Raw genomic sequence first — 19856 nt, forward strand, 5'->3', positions numbered from 1 at the left:
GTTTGCCTCCCCGGGCTTCGAGGATGTGGGCTGAGCTCAGTGGTTTCAGTTCAGGATTTTGGATTCTCCAGGGATGTGTCATCCTCTCATGGTATGCGTGTTTGTTACATGTGTATAAAAATATAGAGGATGAATACATTATATTTAAAATATCTCACCACTGGGCAGCTCATTTCGGGTGTTGAAAGCTGGGATGATACGAGATATTTTAACTCCCTCCGAGTGACTCTTCCCTGCTGGACCTGGGACCGTTTGGCTCCCAGGCTCCGGTGCTGCTCCAGGCTTTCTCTGCAGCTGAAGCACACCCAAACCCAGGGACACCCTCCCTTCGGGCAGAGCTCATGCTGGAGACCCCACTTAGCGCCAGGACAGCTCCCAGTCCCAGCGGGGGTCAGGGTCTCTGCAGAACAGGGGCCCCCCGTGCTCAGGTTTCCTACGGCATCTTCTTTGGGAGCGCACAGGGACAGCCCAGCTGCGGCCACAGCTCACACTTGGGTGTGCAACACTCCTCCGGAGCCACACAGACCCACCTGATGGACCTGGGGATGGCTGAGGGGACACGCACGTCAAACCTGATGTGGCCAAAGCATCGCCTCTCTGGAGGAATGCAGCTCCCCATCCCTGTCCAGGAAACCCTGAAAGCAGACATGGAGGGGTCTTCCCAAGACCCTGGGAGGGAATTGAGGAAGAAGCGGGACACAGGGAAGTCCCCGTCATTGCAAACCAGCACCGTTCACAAAGCAGCTGCTGGGCTGGGGCTGGGCGAGAGCTTTCTGCTGCTCTCACTGTTGAGAACAAGACACTGAATGCATTTGTAAAGTCTTCATTTTATTAGAGCTGCCTGTCCCCTGCTCCATTTGCCCCAGAACTGAGTTCACCCCTTCACGGAGGCTCAGCTCACATCGGGGTTAAATGCATCTGCCTTAACCCCACATTTTCCATGGGGCAGCAGGGTCCGAGGGGGTTTGGGGTGAGGGCATGGTGGGTCCGGGAATGCTCGCCGTTTTTTCCCAGCGTTGGGGCCGTGGGGCTCAGAAGAAGTGGCCCGTGGGCAGGCGGGGCAGGCAGAAATAGGCGTTGGGGAAGAGGCTGAGGTTGATGGGGTTGCCATCGAGGCGGATGTCCTCCAGTGCCCTGCGGATCTGGCTGTGGTCTTGGCTGTTGCAGAACGTGTCCTCGTGCATGGTCTGGATGTTGTTATTCTGGCCAGGGAGGCAAAGGGCAAAATCAGATTCGAAGGGATGGGGAGGAGAAGGAGAAGAGGTGGTGGTGGGCTTTGCTAGACTCACGTACAGACAAGCCTGGGTCTGGGCTCATCTCACCTGGAGGTGCAGGGAGCGCAGGCTCTCGGGCAGCGGTGCTGGGATATAATCCAGCTGGTTATCGGACAGATGGAGAAACTGCAGCTGCTTCAAGTCCTGCAGGAAGAGGGGAAAGATGAACGGCCCTCCTCGCAGCCCCGCTCCGGCCCTCTGCACCATCCATTTTACCCCTTGGCATGGCAGGTTTGGGCTAAAACCAGCCTGGATTCATCCACCAGGCCAGCAGCCCCAGCACCCACCCGGAAAGCTTCGGGCCGGAGGCCGGTGCTGGGGATCCTGTTGAGACGGGCGTCCAGCCGGACGATGCTGCGGGGCAGCTCGGGCAGCGCCGTCAGCCTGTTCTCGGGCAGGATGAGCTCCTGCAGGCTGGGGAGCAAGCGGAAGGCATCCGCATCTGCCCAGGAGATGAAATTGCTGGTCAGGTCTATTCGCTTCAGCTTCTCTGGAGGGAGAGGAGGGAGGAAATGAACAGGGACCCACAAAAAAACGCTTATTCCCCCCGTGCCCCATTGCAGAGCCTGACCATTCCCTTGCCCGGACATACTCAGTCCCGTGAAATCGCTGGCCCGGATCGCACCGATGCGGTTGAAGCGGGCATAGAGGTACGTGGTCTCCGGCGGCAGCGGCGGGATGTGCTCCAGGTCGGTGTCGTCGCAGTAGACGGAGGTGCTGATGCACAGGCAGAGCAGGCAACTGGGCAGGACTGGGAGTGCAGAGACAACCCTTGGTATGGCACGGCACAGCTCCCGCGTCCCCCACGAAGCACTGCAGCATACAGGGAGGTGGGAGGCCATGCCCACCCCTGCCCACGTTGTGGGTACACGAAGTCTTTAGCACCCAAAGCTGTCACAGCCCCAGCACCTTCATCAGCGAAACAGCCCAGGGCATCTCGGCAAGGGAAGGGCCAGAAACTCTGAGCCAAAAGAGCTGCTAATAAGTGAAACTGCTCAGGGCCAAATACCTCCCACGGGAGAGGGGGAGATGTAAGGTTGCCAAGCACAGCAGCGTTACACCCAGGGCTCACTTGGCCCCCTTAGTTTTTCCATGGAAGGAAACAGAACAAAAGAAAACAGTTTTGCATCGAGCAAAACATCTGTCTCAGCTGCGTGAGGGTCCTGGCAAGCCAGGCAGGGGTGGCAGGAGGGGTAAAGCCCTGTCCTTCCCACGCACATGCTCCCTCTCCTCTCCCCCAGCGCCCGCGAGACTCAGCATCCATTAGTGGGGGAGTTCAAAGCAGCAAGGCAACAATTTCCCTTTGCCTCCTACTTAATTTGTCCCAGTCCAGAGTGACAGAAAATGAATAAAGATATTTATCCCTCGCTACAGGATTTTAATTGTCACTAATCTAATTGCTACTCTGTCCGACTGTCGCAATGCCTCTGCTCATTAAAATGTTGCTGCTTTGCTGGAGCTCTTGTTTCCCAGAAATGTCTCGCTGCAGCCCTCCTGCCTGCTGTGTGATAAGACGCACCCCCAACACCCCATCTCCTCGCTGCCCGGGCAGAGCAAATAACTGCTGCTGTCTACTGGTGGCAAAAGGATTTGCTCCCTTTTCTCCAGAGCACCAGCCCTGCCGCCTCTGGGACATGTGGTTGCATCCCATGGGAACCAAATCCCTCTGCACCCTGGGGTCTGCACTCACACTGCACGGGGATGGGTGCTGGGCGGACGGGGCCAGCGGTGGTTGGAGGCTTCAGCTTCGGGGTTTCAGCCGTGGTGCCCAGGTTTGGGAGAGCCATGGGGTCCTTCGGGCGAGGAGCCAGGGTGCCAACCTCGACCTGCAAATACAGCCTGGGTGTGAGGGCTGGGGTAGCCAAGCAAGTCCTCCCGCTCCCCTCCAGCACAGGAGCACCGGTCGAGGGGTCGAGGGCACTGGGTAGGTCTTACTGAAAATCTAGCTCCTCCTCGGAGAGCTCTCCCAGCTCAGGGTTTCAAAAAGCCCCCCCCCATTTGCCCAGGGATGCAGGAAGCCTCATGTCCTGGCATCCTGCAGTGATGCTCTGGCCAGGCGATGGCACGGGACAAGGAAGCCAGTGGAGGTCAGGGTCCGGTAAAGCCTTTCCTGCCATCAGCAAGAATGGTGGAAGAGCCACCCAGGCTTGTAGGCTTGTGCAAGAGGCTGGTTCTCCAGCTATGCCCCATCCATTCCTTGGAACAAGCCCCTTTCTCGGGATGCACCCAGGGAAGACCTGTCCCACACACTGGGTGCTCTCCTGCATCCCCCTCACCTTCGGAGCAAGGTCGCCGTAGTCATAGAGCTCCTCATAGTTGTTCAGGTCAAGGATCTCACCGTAGTTGTCCAACGTCAGGTCATAGTTGTCCAGGTCCAGGTTTTCGTAGAGTGCAAGATCAGCTTTTGGGTTCCCTGCCGTCCTCTTCTCCTTGGCTGGGACAGCCCAAGCTGCCCCCAGACACAGGCTGGCGATGCCCAGCCAGGCCAGGGTCCGCATCCTGCACCCGGCCAGGGTCACCGCTCCGAGGGCAGCGCTGGGGACCACAGTCCCCAGAGGCACAGGGCTCCGACAGGGCCAGCAATGCAGGTCAGGATGGGGCCGGGTGCCCTGAAACGGTTGCAAAGCAGTGAAAGCAAAGAGGGACGGGAACGCAGGACTGGCACGCCGGCTGCAGCCAGCCCTGCTCTGCAGCCGTGGTGGGGACCGTGGCCACCACGGGGGACAAACGTCCTCCACCGCCGGCCCCGGGAACATTACGCCGTCCCTTTTCTTTTCAGCCCATTTCACGCTCGGCTGGATGGCTGTGCAGGAGAGGCCCCGCAGCCGTGCCGGACTGCCCTCGCTTCCCGGCTTTCCCAGCCCCAAGGAGACGGTAAGGGGGTCGGGAGGTGATGAGGGGCTCAGGGTTCTGCTCTGGCCCCTCGAGGCAGTAGGTGAAACTGGTTGGTGGCCCAATAAACCCAGCAGCCAAGCAGAAATGACCCCAGGAGTCCTGGCATTCTGCTGCTCTCCCCTTTGCTCGCCCTGCTCCAGGTCCAAATCCTTGAGGTGCTGTTTCTCAGCCTCCAGCATCCTGGGCAAGCCAGCACCCAAGGGACCCGAGGCCACAGGGTCCCTGTGACTCGATCCTGAGCACAGGGGCTGCCTGCATGGGGACACCCCCACCGGAGTCCGTTCCCAAAGGGAGCTCACTCCCACCTGAAGCTGGCCCCTGCTCGTGGGTCCCCAGCACCCACCGTGCACCCTGTGCTGCAGCATTGCCCACCCAGCGAGCTGCATGCCCATGTGTGCACCCACGGCAGAGCAGGCGGAGGGGCCCGGCACCCAGCAGCCTCCCACACATCTCTCCTAAACCAAATGCATTAGCAATGACCCAGCCCAGACTTTTTGCACCCCGGTCTGAGGATGCTGCTCCCTAATTTCTGCCAGTTTCCCACAGATCAAACCTTTACGAGTGCAGCGAGCCCCCCCAGGCGCATCACTGGCCCCCAACCACCCCAGCCCCGCAGCTCACCCCAGCCTGGGGGGTGGTCTGCTCGGTGCTGGAGGAGCAAAAAGAAGACAGCACGGACGTACCCCCTTTCCCCTCCTCCTTGGTGTGGGAGAACCCCACTCCACTCCCGCAGGCTGGTGCACTGGCAAGGGAAGGGCTGCTGGGCTTTAAATGCGTGGAAAGGAGGGGGGGGCTGCACAGAGGGGCCTGGCATGGCTGCTGCCGAGGGGAGAGGCAGGATGCGGCCAATCAAGCCGGCAGTGCCCCACTGGGACCTTATATTGTCCCCAGGGGTGAGCCAGCCCCAGTGGTGGCTGTCCTCCAACAGCCCAGGTTTGTGTCTGGGGCTGGGAGGGGTGGGATGGGACGGGATGGGGACTGTGCTGCGCTCCCTGCCTGGTGTCCCCATGAGTGATGGGGACACACAGCCCTGGGCAGAGGGGACAGAGCCAGCTCCATCCCTGCCCCAACCAGCCCAGGTCCTGCCAAGCCAGAGTGATTTCCAGCTGTGGCCATCCCCAGGGATGCAGGAATGGCAAAGCACTAGGCACAGCCCCCCTTGCTGTTCTGGGTTTCAACTGGGTGGGATGTTGGGGCTCGGTGAGCATCCCAGCCCTCGGGAGAGTGTGGGGGAACCCGCTGCTCCCCAGGGTTTGGGGGTCTGCACAGGCCCACCCCAGCAGCCAGATGGCTGATGACATTCTGCTCGTCCCCCCCAGCTCACCTCCTGTGGGGCTCAGCACCGCTCGCCCCTCCGTGCACCCTTGCTTTGGAAACATGGGGGTGGTTTGGGGAGGGGGAGCTGGTGCGGATGCAGGGGGGAGCAGTGCGGTTCCCCTCACCGGGGTAGGATGGGAGACATCCCCCATCTCCTTCTGTGCGCACCCACGTGCTTTGGGGCAGAGGGACTGCTTGATACCCCCCGGTCCTGCTTCATCCTCTGGGGGAGGGAGGGGATGTGATTGCCAGGGATGTGTCCTGTGGGGTTGGGACACCCCAGGACAGGCAGGGTGTGCACGGCAGCCCCCCCCGGGCTCGTTGCAGCGCTGGGCAGCCTTGTGCACACACAGCCACCCACTGCTGTAAAAATGTTCTTCTCTCCCGCAGGCAGATCGCAGCCCACGCACTCACCCACCCGAGACATCGCACCCATCTGCCGGTGCTTGCTGGGCAGGCGGGGACACCCTGGTAGCCCCCCACACACACACCAGGGGGCACAGGCTTTGTCCACACACCCGCAGCCCCCTCGCCCCCAGCCCACGGCGTCCCCCCTTGCCAGGACAGCCCCAGTCCTGCTCAGCACGGAGCAGAGCAAAGGGCCACCGCTAATCTTCGTTAAGCCCCTCATTAGGCGGCTCAGCAGCCACCATGATGGAGGCAATGTGGCAGCTGAGGGGGGGGCATTACAGCTGACCCGGTGCCTCGGCTCCTTGGAGGGGCTGCAGGCACTTGTCCAGGGTCGGCTGCTGAGTTCCCCCCTTCCCCAGGGAGCGGGATCTTTGGTGCAGCACGGCTGGAGGGGACATGGCCTTTGGATGGCACCTTCTGCCCCAGCTCGGGGGGACATCGGGGGGCAGCTCCTGCCCGGCAGCCCAGCACAGGGGAAACTGCTGCAAAGCAAAAGCCTGGGCTGGCGAGGGTCCCCGGGGGCACCTGGGGTCCCTGTTTTGCTGCCCTTAGAGAAGCAGCTGGTGTCCGTCCTTGTGCCTGCTTCTTCCCTTGTCCCCCGAGGCAGCGGCACCTCGGCAGCCGCAGGGAACACCCGCACGGGTGGCATCACCCGAAGGGTCGGTGCAGACCCTCACGGCAGGGGAGGTCCCTGCCTCAGGCACCCACAAGTGGGCTGGGGTGGGGGTCACCGGCTGCAAGGGGCCTTGATTTGAGCAGTAACACATCCTGCTCCAGACTGCCTCTCGCCGTATCCAGCCACTTCCCAGTGGGCCCACGGCTCTCGCTCCAGCACCGGGAAGATCAGCACCCACCATGCTGAGGAGCCCCCTTTGATGCCCACCCCAGCAGCCCCACTCGGCTCCCCCACACACACACACACTAACGAGGGGTTTCCAGCCTTCCCCATGACCCCACAACACACACGGCGAGGGGAGGGCTTCCCACGCCGATGGCCAGGTCCCATTCCCAAGGTGGCACAGCGACTGTTTGCAGAGAGAAGAAACGAGCCCCCCCTGCTTTTGCGGTGCTCGGCTCCCCCAGGAGACAGGGCTGACTTCCCCAGGGAAGCAGCAAGCGAATCTATGCCCAAGAGTGCATGATTCACGCCCCGATGACAAAATACGGAGATTTTATTCTCCGGCACAAAGACATAAGGGGAGCTCGCTGCCTGTGCCTGCTCTGCACACACACACGCACACGCATCCCCTCCTGCCAGCGTGCACGCTCCCGTGAGCAGCCCCACGCCACAGCCCATGCGTTTGCACCCACGCCCACAGCCGTCCTCCCTCTCCGCTCATGATTCACATGGGGAGAGCAGCAGCAAGAGGAGATTTTTGAAGCTGCGGCGATGGGCAGAAGGATAAGTCGCTGCCTACACCCGTTCTGCTCGTGTGAAAACGCACACGCGCCCCGCATGACCGCAGCCCTGGGGATGGATGCGGGCTCATTGCCGTAGGTGGGAGAGATGCCTCCCCCTTGGCTCCCCCCGTGCATGCCCTGAAGCTCCTCCGTGCTGCTCTCCCGGGGCAAACTCACCCCAGGGACGTTTGTCCGGCTTCCCTGGGAGCATGAAGGTGACGTGGGTGCAGCTCAGCCCGAGTTCACACACCCTGCCCCGACACACAGCGCAGGCAGCCATCGCCTTCTCCCAGCTGGCTTGCAGGGACAACATCACCCATCAGCTGCAGCCAAGACCCTGGGAGCTGCAGACGAGGTTGGGCTCTCTTAATTAGCAGAGGTGCTCATTAAGACAGGCACATGCTCCATAAGCTCACCCACCGCCGCTCCGCAGGGAGGTTTTGCAGGCGTGCCTGCTGCTTTGACACTGGCACTGCTGGCGAGTCCAACCCAGCATCCGTTCAAGCGAGGGCACACCACAACCAACCAAGCCCTGAGCACACCAGCCTCCCGCTGAAGGGACCCCTGGGGTCTCCCAAGCTCCGACCGGTGGGAAGGTTGGCCCCAACAGAGGAAATCTGGTCCTGAATGAAGCGGCAGCTCCCGTGCAGCAAGGAAGATGAGGATGGATCAGAGAGAGGCAGGTCCAACCACGGCTCTGGGTCCTTTGTGAATCATTTTATTTTCACTGCTGCGGAGAGTAGGAGTGAAAATACCATTAAGTTGAAATCAGTTGAGAACTACATATGTCTCTAGATATATCTGTACAGTCTACCAGTATATATACACATTATATATAAATATATACATAGGGTCTCCGGGTTTAAGGTTGAAACCTGTCGAACCCAATAAAGCCCACTGGAGGAAGATTTGGAGAATAGACTTTTATGATGAGAAAACAAGCCTGAATTAGCATGGGGGTTTCATGAACCTTCCAGCACTGGGAAAGGAGGAGCACCCAGCTCGCAGGGTTGCTGGTGTGTCCCCAGGCTGCGGGGAGCATCCCTGTCCCATTCCCAGGGAGCGGGACACAGTGCCCGTCCATGCCCGTCTCAGAGAAGGATCAGTTTTGGTGGCTGAACACAAAGGAGGTAACAGCTGGTTTCTTTGGTCTATTGCTTTAATGCTTATTTCAGTTGGATTTTTTTTTTTCGTCTAATGCTCGGCCTTAAATCTAAATCCTGAGAATCAGGAAGAAAAAAGAGTATAACCTCCCCTAAACCCAGACACCCTATATATGCAGGTACAGCTATCAAAGAGGGAAGCAATACATGTGAAAACAGGGAGAAGGGGGAATAAAAAATAGCTTTTCCAAAAGAGTAATTCTTCCTTTTTCTTTTTCTTTCATTTTTCCTAAAAAAAAAGGCAAAACCAGTCATGTGTTTGGTTCAAGAAAGCAACAGAGAGTAAAACTTCCAGGAGGTGGGAGTCAAGGCAGGAAGGCAGAGGGACTGTGAGAACAGAGCGGAGATCTCACGGGTTAACCCAGCCCCGGCAGAGCCCGAGTTTACACCCACGGCAGCATCTGACCCTAGGTACCTAAATATGAGAGCAAGTGTCCCGCTGGCATCGCTGCAAAGCAGCCGGCTCTGCTTTGCCCCCGGGGGGGGGGTCCCATGCCCAGGATAGGTCACCAGCATTGGGGTCCCACAGGCTTTGGGTCCTGCCTGCATCGAGGAGAGCAGGGGTTAGCTGGGAGCAGCAGAGCACGGCCAATGCGCTGAGCCCTGCATCCCCGCAGCATGGGGAGGATGCAGGATGCTGGGAGGGGGCTGCGGCACCATGGACTGATGCTGCTGGGGGGGGGGGGGGTGTCTGGTGGGGACGAAAGCCTGGGAGGGGGCTGATCTTGCAAAGGAGGATGCGTGGTGTATTGCTGCGGGGAAGGTGCAACCCATGCAGGGCACAGGAGAGCCCAGCTCCAGCTGCAGGGGCCAGATGCCCTCCCTGCTCCCTCCTGCCAAATTCACACCACCACGAGGGAATAAACCCCTTGGCCTCCAGAGCAATGCAGAGCCAAGGCCAAAGCCCCCCAGGAGGGCCCAGGCTGGAGGAGCGTGTCCCTCGTCCCGGGGCCCTGGGACGTGGCCACGAGGTGTCGTTGCCGGTCCTGCCGGTCGGTGCCAGACCTGGCCACCCTCCTCCCGCACAGATCCTGCTCCCCTTAGCCACCCCGCCACCGGTACGCCCGGCTGGCATCGCCCCGCACCCTAAAGCTACAGGGTGGCCATCTGCAGCCTCAGCACACCAGCCCAGGGCATCCCTCCTCCACCTCCGTCACAGCTGCGGCCACCCGGAGCAGTGATACGACCCAAGTCCTGCAGCGAGGTTGACCCCTGGGCTCCCTTGTCAGCTCCATCCGGAGATGCTTTTTTGGCTTGGACCGAATCCAACCTCCTGAAACTCTGCCGGATGGAAGGCGAGAGAAAAGAGCCAGCTCCAGGGCTGGCCTGGGGGAGGGCAGAGAAGGCAGAGCCCACAGGCAGGGAACTGGGATGAGCGTGGCAGCCACCCCGGGCTGACGCTGCGGGCTGGGACGGCTGCTGCGACGCGGTGCTGTCCTGCAGGCAGTGGTCCCCAAGGATGCACGCGCCACGCGTGTCCACGGCCACTGCAGGGGAGGAAAGGGGGAAAGGCAAGAGGGATGGAGGCGGGATGTGAGCAGGGGGAGAGGGAGGCAAAGAGGGTCCCACGTGTCAAACACCGACGAGGGTCAAGTCTCTGTGCAAAGCCAAGTCCTGGGAGAGGCACGCTGCTGGGCAGGGTTAGAAAACCACGGACTGCAGCAGGCGGAAACACATCATCAGGTCCAAGGGGATGGGGGGTTTCAGGAGATTCCCATCCAGCCGCAGGTACCGGAGCCGGGGCACGCTGTCCAGGTCGGAGGGGGAGAAGTCCTGGATGGACATCAGCGAGGTGGGGCAGATCTGCGTCCCGTTGATTTCTGCAGAGAGGAGAGGAAAAGCGGGGTGCACGTTAGAGGAAAGGGAAGACAGAGAGGGATGCTAGAGACCCCCCTCTCTGCCTGCCTTTCTGTCAAACCCCAAAATGGGGTTGCTTTGCTACCGAGGGGGAGAATCCCCAGCCTCTCCCAGAAGACGGCGCTGCCCCAGCGAGAGGAAAATCCTGCTTTTGTTCAGAAATGAAGTAGGTCACGTTCAGCCAAAGTGCGATGAGGGATGCAATGTCATTTGAAAGAGAAAAGGGATTATTTTAAACATGAAACCTGCCGAGCCAGCCCTAAGCCTTCAAAAAAAACATCAAGGAAATATGCTCCAGCACCGTTAACACTGAAGATAACGTCAATAACCGGCTCGTTGCTTGCTTCTGGATTTCCACGTGTTTCTCCCCACCCCAGGGCCTGCATTACAGAAAATAAACCTGGGGATTCTTATGTTGTTACCCAGCTCCAGGGACTGAAACCTTATAGAAGCTGGGTAAAATAGGCAAAAAAAGAGCTGGGACATGATGTGCGTGGCCACGCAGGCACCTCTCCATGGAAAGCCCTAGCAGGGCCTGGGTACCGATGTGTGTGAACCCAGCAGCAGTCACCACCTTTGCCCCAAAGTGCCCCTTGGCTCCAGTTTGGTGGTGTTTAAATAAAATGCAGATTAACCACCATCAGGTGTTCATCACTGCATCATTATTCCGTGGGAACCGACTCCGGTGGCCCCTTGAGAGAAGGGATGTGCCTCTGTGAGGGTTTTGTCCCTCTCCCTGGCATTACATCCCATAACGTTATTAGTGCTTGCCTGCAAAGAGCAGCTTTCTTGCTCGTCTGTTCCTGGCTCATGTTCAGCACCCTGTTTGGGCAGGAGCTGGCCCACTAAAGCTGCTCTGTGATTTTACAACCCCTCTTTGGCAGTGGACCACTCTTACATATAAAGCCACGTGCCATCACTGCGCGATAAACACCACAGCATGGAAGTGCTTGTGTCACACCACTTGTGGGGACCAGTGTCCTGCCTGGAGGCTGCTTCACAGGTGAGTAATGCCCTGGGTGGGTCCTTCAGCCCCATACAGCCCACCGCAGCCAGAAATAGAAGAGCCCAGCGGACTTTTCCCAGTGCACATGGAGGATTTCTGGCTGCAGCACTGCGTTCTTGCTCCCCCGTGGATTACAAGGACAGCAGGTTTCTGGACCTCTAATAGCAGAAACATCTGGGGTGACCAGGAATGGGTCTCTGTCCTCTTCTCAAACATGCTAGCTATGTTTACGCATTTCACAGGCCAGCACCTCTCCCATGAAATTGCAGTGCTTTGCCTGGAATGGTGTGAAACTGCCCCGGTTGGTTTGCCAAGGCAACCTCCATCACAGCCTTGTTCTCCCTGTTCCTTCCTCTGTGAGGCTCAGCTCGAGAGCTAAGCTGGGTTATTTCTAACCATCTTGACTGCGTATTTGGCATCTGTTCTTAAAATATGTGCACAGACTCTCCTTTTTAAATGTCCCTATTTCTGAGCCCTGCTGGGGAAGTAACTATTTAGATGGCAGGAGCTGCCCATGACAAGGAACAAGAAAAGCCCTGCAGCGCCAGGGGGAATTTAGCTCTGCTCCTCAGTTACCACCCTCACCCTCAGGCCACCCTTCCCCACGTGCAAATCCATCCCCGTTAGGGCTTTATTCACCTACAAAGAGCCCCCAGCTCATCTCACCACTGCATCCCCCTTTGAAGGGTTCACATCCCACTGGGTGAAAAATGACCTTTTTCAACGAAACACTTGCCATCCTCAAGCCCATCTGCTCCCCCTCAGACCTCACCACAGCCTCCCGACCAGCCAGTGCAACTCACTTTCAATGGAGTTGTTATTCAGGTAGAGGTGCTCCAGCTTGGGGCTGATGAAAGGGACGTTGGTGAGCTTGTTGTGGGCCAGGTGCAACACCAGCAGGTTGGTGAGGTTGAAGGAGTTCTTGGGGAGCCCCTTGTCAGAGATCTGGTTGTAGTTGAGCCGGATGAATGCCAGGTTGGGGAACTCCTTGAAGTAGTCACTGGGGATGTCCTCAATGTTGTTCCTGTCCAGGAAGAGCTGGTGGATGGCATTGGGCACCCCGGGGGGCATTTTCCTCAGGATGTTGTGGGCAAGGTTGAGTTGCATAAGGTTCTTGAGTCCCTTGAAGGTGTTTTTGTTGAAGACCCCATCGCTCAGCTTGTTGTGGTGCAGATCCAAGAGCACTAGGTTCTCCAACTTGTTGAAGACCCCAGCAGGGATCTTGGAGATCTGATTCCTGCTCAGACGCAGCTGCTCCAGGTTGGGTGGCAGGAAGGAAGGCACCTCCTTGAGCTGGTTCTTCTCCATGTAGAGGAAGATGAGGTTTTCCAGCTTCTCCAGGACCCGCCTGTCCACCTTCCGGATGCGATTGTTGTCTAGGTTGACCCATTTCAGCCCTGTGGCATTCCTGAAGGACTCCTCCGGGAGGTCATCGATGAAGTTGTTCTGGAGGTAGAGGTAGTGGATGCGGGACGGGATGATGGGGACCTTCCGCAGGTTGCGGCTGTCACAGTAGAGGGCAGAGGGGAAGTCTGGAGGGCAGTAGCATTCTCGGGGGCAGTCGGGGAAGACGGAGGGGGGACCCGGAGGCAGGGGTGGAGGCAGCTCTGTGGGCTCAACGGGCTCAATGAACTCGGGAGGTGGGCGGGTGGGTTTCCGTGGAGGCTTCCTCCGCTGCCCGCTCACCTCTGAGATCAGCACAAGAACAAGCGGGAGAAGCAATCTGAAGGCCACCTTCATGGTCCAGATGTTTCCCTGAGGGAGGCAACAAGAAGAGGTGGGTTAGGAAGCGCCTGATTTAGGTACTGCATCATCTCCCATCTCCCTCATCACTGACAGGCAGGAATTTACCCCACATCCCTGCCAGTAACCTGCTATTTTCTCTCCTTCCCCTTGGAAGTCATCTTTAAATCCAACCCCTCTCTAGAGCATGAGTCACTGAGATCCCCTCTCTCTGGCTCAGCTTTATACCATAGAGGGGGGTGTTGGGCTTTTTTTATTTGGTTTTGGGTTTTTTTTTCACATGCCACCCCCAGCACTGCCCTGCAGAGCCTGGCCCCCCCCGGGAGCCCCAACACCACTGTGACCTCTCCCCGAAGGATAGATTGCCCGTTCAGACACCTTGATGGATTAGGCTTAATTTTGCACTTGAGCCAAAAAATCAATGATTCAGTAGCAAATTGGCTGAGCGACAGTATTGGGAGGCCAGCAGCAGTTAGCGGGGCAGCAAAGATGGATGGCCCTGTGCTTCAGGGACAAGGCTTTAATGCAGGACAGCCCATTTTCAAGGCTGTGTGATAAAAAGGATATTTGCAAGATTATGCATGGGCAATAACAAAGGTGTTTGGCTATACGGCGCCCTGTGCTGCTCAAATAACTGATCCATCACCTCCAGTCCCACTGCAGGGTGCTGGGCTGGGCTAGTTATTTGGGGAGACTCCCAGGAGGAGTGGGAGATCTGGAGGGATCAGGCGAGGTCTCTGCTTGCCCCAAACCAGGGAGTTTCTTCTGGACAGCAGCCCAACACCTTACACACACCACCTCTCCCTCTTCTCTGGGTCATTATCAAACTCATGAAGGCTGCCTGTCCCATCTCTGCCCTCCCCGCTGCTGCCTGGAACAGCAGCAATCATCCTTGCAAGACTGTTGCTGGTAGCTCTCCAGCTGATGCCTTGGAGGATGGAGGGATCCAGCTTGTTGCAGATGAGCTCCCCAGAAAGCCCTGTGCAGAAGGTGCTTTGGATGCTCTGACGCACCCTGGGGCCAGCTGGAGCAGACCAGGCTGTGGGCTTCCTGGGCAGATACCTCGGGGTGCTCGCCAGGCTTTTCCCGGCAGCATTTGTCACCCCAGCAGGAACAGAGCTGAGCTGGATGCACAGCGAGGCAGATGGAGGAGCGAGGCAGAGGCAGGGTGGGAAAGAGAATCAAGTGAGATGAGACAGGGAAGAAGATGAGGAGACTCAGAGGAAGATGGATCTCCTGGGCAAACAGAGTGACTGCTGTGGGAGTCAGAGCTGCTGGGACTGGAGCATGGGGCAGAAGCCATTGGTGATGCTGGCGCTGGCGATGCTGATGCTGGAGAGAAATCGGGCTCTCCCGGCTCATTGCTCTCTCCCATGCGACGTGACAGAGTGGAGCTCGCTGGCACACAGCCCTGCTGTCGTGGCCACAGGGACCAGCAGCACCAGTGCCGTGGATGCAGCCAGCGCCGCTCAGCTCAGCGTGCCCGGTGGGAGCAGCAAACAGGCAGGGCTGAGCTGGGCACATCGCGTTTGCCTTTGGTCAGCAGCAGGGAAATGTCCCCAGCCCTCATCTGACCAGCAAGCAGCGCAGACCAACGCTGCTGGGGTAGCCCCCCGCCACACCACCCCCCTTTTGCTTAGAGCTTCCCACCAGTGTCCGCATCCCACCCAGGGACGCCCTTAGGGCCCTTCGTTAGGCCACTGCTCCCAGAACTGCGCCAGCCCGGCTCCCTTTGAAGTGATCCCATGCATTCCTGGGGCTCCAAGTAATTGACTTTCTCCAAGAAAAGATCCTGTTCTTGCTCCCCCCCAGGCCCAGCCTGTTACTTTCCTACTTTCCTTTTTTTCTTGCTCGGCTCCCATCTGGCTCTGTTTAACCCTACAAGCCTCAGATGCCTGCTGTTTTCAATCAGAGCTCTGGCATCTCGCTGGGGGAAGGGAGGAAGAGGGGAAGAGCAACAGGGTCCAAATGCTGCCAGATATTCAGCTCAGCAGTGCTGCAGTACGTCCCCTTTGGGGATGTACGTGCGTGCTTCTGTGTTGTAAGAGTTCAGATTCAACAGCGGGCTGCAGAGAACGGGCAAATTCATGACAGGGAGCTGCTCTACGTGCAGTCCCCTCCCTGGCCCTGCAACACCCTGCTCCTGTCCCAGTCACGTCCCTCCCTGCACGTGGCTCTCCCCCGACCTTGTCCCAGACCTTTCCATGGGATTTTGCCTCCGCTCCAAAACTCAGACCTGGATTTTAACACCCACAACGCCTGGGGGAGCGGCAAGGGTTGAGGTCTGCATTTGGCCTGTTGCAGAGGGGAGGAGGCAGCTGGGACACGATATTCCAGCCAGTACACGCTGCAATCCGGGCGTTCGGCGATGCTCAGCTCGGGCTACCTGGCAGCCGCCCCGGGCAATGTTGCAGGGAGGGTGGGGGACAGGGCAGAGCTGTCACCCCCTTGGTCTCAGGAGCTGTCTGAGCTCTCAGCCCTTCCAGGAACGACCTGGTCCCGCACAGCCTGCACCATCCCCTCTACACGAGGCTTTAACGCTGCAGATGTTTAGGGACTCGGCGTATAGCAGAAATAGTCAGCGAGCCAGAAATTCAGGCTGGAGAGCGGCAGCATCATGTGGCATTTGTCAGCACAGAAGGAAAGTGTCAGGAGGCAGATGCAACCCCTTTTATCTGCTGTACCGCCTGCCACCCGCTGCCACGTCCCCACGGGGACTGCCACAGCCCCTCTGCCCATCACAGCCAGGCAGAGCCAGCACTGCCACGACCCTTCTCGGCTGCCGGTCCCCACCAGCCTCTCCCTGCAAAGCTGCAGCTCCCGGCAGAGGCTCTGCGCGCCGCTCCCCAGCCTGCTCCGGGAAAGCAGGACCCATTTCCAAGCAATCTGCAGGAAACCAGTTCACAGCCAGCAGTCCCCGCAACAGCCCTGCCTCCAGAATAATGGGGATGCGGGAAGCCTGAGGCCACCACCAGCTTTACAATTGCCTCCAACATGCTAGAAGGTTCAAAGCCAGCTCTCCCTGGACCTGACACAGTCGGCAGTCTGTTCTCCATCCAGTTTCATGCAGTTGAATTTACTGGCGTGAACGCAAGCAGCCAGATTTCAAAATCCCACACCCTGATTCTGCACAAGCACCGGCTGCTGAATCCGCGGCCAGAGCCATGGCACGGTGCCTGCTCTGCAAATGCCTCCACTCGACCTTTCTCACCGCTCCCTGACAGACAGGACAGCTTGGATCCTGGGTACCCACAAGGAATCCATGCAACTGGAATAAAGTTAAATCATGAAGCAATGAATGCATTCAGGAAACCAACCACCTGGTGTGGAGAAAAGGCTCAATTCATGGACAAAAACAGTTCTGACACCTCTGAGCAAGACCAAGGCACCCAACAGATGCCACCCCAGGGGTTTTTTTTCCCAGAAAGAGGCAGCTGCTCCTTCAGTCATCACATTACAATTGACAAAAATTCGGCACAACAGCTGGAAATTCCAGCCCCAAATGCCACTAGTGTTTGCTTTCCAAATAGTTTACCTTTGCTGCATCTCACTAACCCACAGCTCCCAAGCAGTGCTCCCTGCCAGCCCAGTGACTGGTGCCAAGGGCAGGCAAAACTCACAACCTCCGGGGCAAGAGCGAGCTATGTAAAGGTCACTGGGGGATTTGTCACTGGCAGAAGTCCCGACGCTGTCCCTTGGGTGCCTTCTGCCCTCCCCGCCTCCTCTTGCAGCAGTTAGATACGCAGAGAGCAACAGCTGGCTCTGGACAGCTATCACCATGTATCTGGGATCCCTGCTCCTGTGGAGGGGCTGGGAGGGATAAAGGGAACTTTTAACTTTGGGAGGAGAGGAGAAAGCCTAGATGGCTGGACTGGGGATCCTTTCCAGCCTGTTGCCCATAACCCTGCTAGCTCCCTTCACAGCTTTCCCACTGGGACCCCCAATTCCCATCATCCCTGCAGCCCCCAGGCTGCAAAACACCCCCACCCAGCCTGAGAACTTGCACCTTGGAACAGAACAAGAAGGGCAAGCTAAAAATAACCAAAAGGAGCCAGCAAAGCTCCCTCATCGGCTTCCCTCGTGTCCAACCACTGCCAACAGCCTGTTCGTGTCTCTGCAAGAGTCTGGGTCTGATCAGCTGTAACCAAAACAGGGAGCTCTTTATCCAGCGGCGCTGGAGAGCTGGGAATGGTGGAAAAGGACTAAATACGGTGCAAGGCTGTCCTCCGAGGGGAGGGCAGACACGCTGTCACCCAGGCATCCCCAGGGGACCAGAGCCCTGATGCAACAAGCAGCTCTTCTCGCCCTTTCCCAGCACTTTCCCAGGGAGAAGCGGAGCCGCAGGCAGCCTGCTTGGCTGGGGCTGGAGCCAGCGCACCGCCGAGGCAGCCACGGGGGCTCGGCCCCCCGCCACGTTTCTTCTTGCGGGGATAGTGCTCTGTCCATGCAGGGGATGGATGTCTCAGGAGACCCTGCCAGAGAGCAGCTCGGCCGTGCTCCTGGGCTCTCAAGCAAGACTTTTGGGCTCAGCCTGAGGACTGCAAGACATGGGGATGACAACGCATGGCTCCACTGTCCCTCTGCGTGCCAGGAGCGTTTCCTCACTGTACCACAGTCACCGGACTCATTGCGAAAGGCTTGTTGCGTTCACTGCTCCCTCCAGCAACCTCCTCCCGCAGCAGGGTCTGTGGGAAGGCAGTCCTGGCAGAAAACACCTTTCTGCTGCCTTCTCCATGTCAGCAATTCCTCCCTCCTCCTCCCTCGCTGCATGTCCCGACCCTTCCCAGGGCTGCTCCTGGCTCAGCCCGCCCGCAGATCTCTCTGCCACACACGGTGGAACTGGCTGGACACAGACAAAAGCAAATCACAGGAGAAAATTTTGCCAAAGCGACTGCAGCCCGGCCCCTCAGGCTGCCCCCCATGCACACCCTGCTCCCCTCCAAGCAGACACCTCGCCTTGCTCCCCCCTGGCTCTGCTTTCTCTAAGGGTGGGAAACTGCTCTGATGCCTTATCAGCTGCTGCCTCATCCCTCCCTTCCAGCCTCTTCCCGAGGGCAGAGGAAACCTCCCACAGCGCGCTTTTATCTCTTCCCAGGTGAAAACACTCAGCCCCTCGCCTCCCCCCTTCCCCAGGGCAGCAGGGACACCCAGCACCCTGCATTTCAGCTCCACGCTGTCTGTCCGGGGCTGGCTGAGGAAAGGGTGCTTCCCAGGAGGCAGCTCCGACAGCTTGTGGGATGCCATCAGCTGAGCACCACATAAGGAAGGCCCATGATCGCAGGCTCCCAGGAAAGTTTCCAAGCCCTCATGTGCGACATGCTTTGTGTCCAGCTGCCAAGGGGATGAATTTCCATTTTCTGCCTTGTAGATGCTTTTCCTAAAACTCTCAGACAGGGAAGGGTGAGTTTGGGATGAGTCTCTTCTGTGCAACAAAACCCTTTCCCCAGAACTTCAGCGAACATCATCGCTGCCCTGTTGCTTCCTCCCATCATCTCCTGCCTCTGCCGGAGCCGAGACAAAGAGCTGGCTCCAAATGGGACCCACACGGCAGCTCACCCCATGGAAGGGTGCAGAGAGAGGGCTGCACCTCTCCGCCTGCCTGGATCAGGCTCAAATCTCGGTGATCGAGGCAGCAAAAGTGGTGTTACACGACCTGGGCATGGTCGATGTGATTTAGGCAGGGCTCTGCCTGCCGGGTGGGAGAGAAGGGCTTTATCACCTGCATTTTGGGCAGAAAACCAGCTTGCTGAAAAGTGCCCCTGAAGCATCGAGATGCTGTTTGGTTGCTCTCTCCCACCTCGCTCTCAAAGCGGCACGATGCTGGTCCTCTCCACAGGGCAGGAAAACTCCCTGCTCCCCGCTCCAGCACGGGGGTGAGGGGCTGCGCACATCCCCCCCTCCCACAGGACCAGGACCCCCCAGACCCTCCCCAGTCCCCAGCCGTTTCCCCAGCCTGCTCAGCACAAAGAAGGTGCCGTAACCCGATGTTACCAAAGGCTCCCTGGCAGCAGTCCTGGCTCCGGAGGTGTCCGCTCGCCTTTCAGCCTCTCCCCCTTCCTTGGACGCTTTCCCTGCTGCTTTCCAAGGCAGGGGACTGTCCTGGGCATGGCTCAGGCTGTGCAACCCCACACACACACACACACCCCCCCGGCACCCCCAGCTCTGCCTCCCTTCCCACAGAGCCAGAGCCGAGCGTGCGTGGGGTTGTGAGCGTGTGAGAGCACAGGTCGGGGTGGGGGAGACAAGGGGGTCCTCACTCACCCCCGCAGAAAGCGCCTGGCAGTAGCTGCAACACTCTCTCACACAGGACTTTCCTCTGACTTTGCAGCCCCAAGTTCCCCCTCCTCCACCCCAGCCTGCCCCGTGCCGAGAAAAAACTCTTTGCAACAAGAGAAAAGGGAAGGAACAAAGACTCCAGCTGCTGAAGAGTAGAAAAACCAACAAGAGGAGAGGGAAAAAAAAGGAAGAGCAGATGCTGCTTTGCATGTGAGGGAGGCTGGCGAGGGCAGGAGCATCGTGGACCAGTGCAGCGTCCTGGATCGGAGGGTCAGGCAAGGCAAGAAGACCCTGGGGGAAAGCACCTGCCTACAGCTTACCTGTGTGCACCTCTCCCTCCTCCTGCCTCTTATTAATCCCCAAAACAAGTTTCTCTCTGGCTGTCTCCCTCCTTCTCCTCCTCCTCCTCCTCCTCCTCCTCCTCCTCTCGGCACCGCGGCTCCGCCACGAGTGAGCCTCGGCCGAGCACGGGGGTTTTGTTCCTGGGAGCCGCTGGCCAAGGGTGGGTGGGAG

At 58.6% G+C, this 19856-nt stretch overlaps 2 protein-coding genes across 4 annotated transcripts; both read right to left on the reverse strand.

Moving 5' to 3' along the window:
- Positions 1 to 807: 807 nt before the first annotated feature.
- On the reverse strand, positions 808 to 9687 carry OPTC (opticin). 3 transcript variants are annotated; one of them, XM_069771449.1, is made up of 7 exons: positions 7476 to 9687; positions 3551 to 3883; positions 2965 to 3100; positions 1867 to 2025; positions 1562 to 1764; positions 1323 to 1418; positions 808 to 1202 (listed from the first exon to the last, which is right to left on the reverse strand). In XM_069771449.1, exons 2-7 carry the CDS (start codon positions 3770 to 3772, stop codon positions 1032 to 1034), a joined length of 987 nt encoding a protein of 328 aa, XP_069627550.1. In that variant the 5' UTR covers positions 3773 to 3883; positions 7476 to 9687; the 3' UTR covers positions 808 to 1031. The 3 variants fall into 3 exon arrangements, with proteins under 3 accessions (XP_069627550.1, XP_069627549.1, XP_069627548.1); XM_069771448.1 differs by lacking the exon at positions 7476 to 9687 and adding an exon at positions 4791 to 5859; XM_069771447.1 differs by lacking the exon at positions 7476 to 9687 and having other exon boundaries at positions 3551 to 4763.
- A 262-nt stretch (positions 9688 to 9949) lies between these two features.
- Positions 9950 to 19828, reverse strand: PRELP (proline and arginine rich end leucine rich repeat protein). Its single transcript, XM_069771451.1, has 3 exons — positions 19664 to 19828; positions 12128 to 13079; positions 9950 to 10281 (listed from the first exon to the last, which is right to left on the reverse strand). The coding sequence occupies exons 2-3, from the start codon at positions 13062 to 13064 to the stop codon at positions 10103 to 10105; spliced, it is 1116 nt and encodes a 371-aa protein (XP_069627552.1). The 5' UTR covers positions 13065 to 13079; positions 19664 to 19828; the 3' UTR covers positions 9950 to 10102.
- Positions 19829 to 19856: the final 28 nt, after the last annotated feature.

Source organism: Haliaeetus albicilla, chromosome 26, assembly GCF_947461875.1.
Source record: "Haliaeetus albicilla chromosome 26, bHalAlb1.1, whole genome shotgun sequence".
In the NCBI taxonomy this organism is placed as follows: domain Eukaryota; kingdom Metazoa; phylum Chordata; class Aves; order Accipitriformes; family Accipitridae; genus Haliaeetus; species Haliaeetus albicilla.

Bases quoted from the DNA above. Each gene is read 5' to 3' on its own strand.
- OPTC (XM_069771447.1), bottom strand. From the start codon at position 4,561: ATGGGCATGCAGCTCGCTGGGTGGGCAATGCTGCAGCACAGGGTGCAC. The intron at 2,026-2,964 runs GTGAGTGCAGAC...CTGCACTCCCAG, and splicing joins AGCACCCATCCCCGTGCAGT to TCCTGCCCAGTTGCCTGCTC. The intron at 1,419-1,561 runs GTGGGTGCTGGG...CTCTTCCTGCAG, and splicing joins TCCGGCCCGAAGCTTTCCGG to GACTTGAAGCAGCTGCAGTT.
- PRELP (XM_069771451.1), bottom strand. From the start codon at position 13,064: ATGAAGGTGGCCTTCAGATTGCTTCTCCCGCTTGTTCTTGTGCTGATC. The intron at 10,282-12,127 runs GTGAGTTGCACT...TCCTCTCTGCAG, and splicing joins GAATAACAACTCCATTGAAA to AAATCAACGGGACGCAGATC.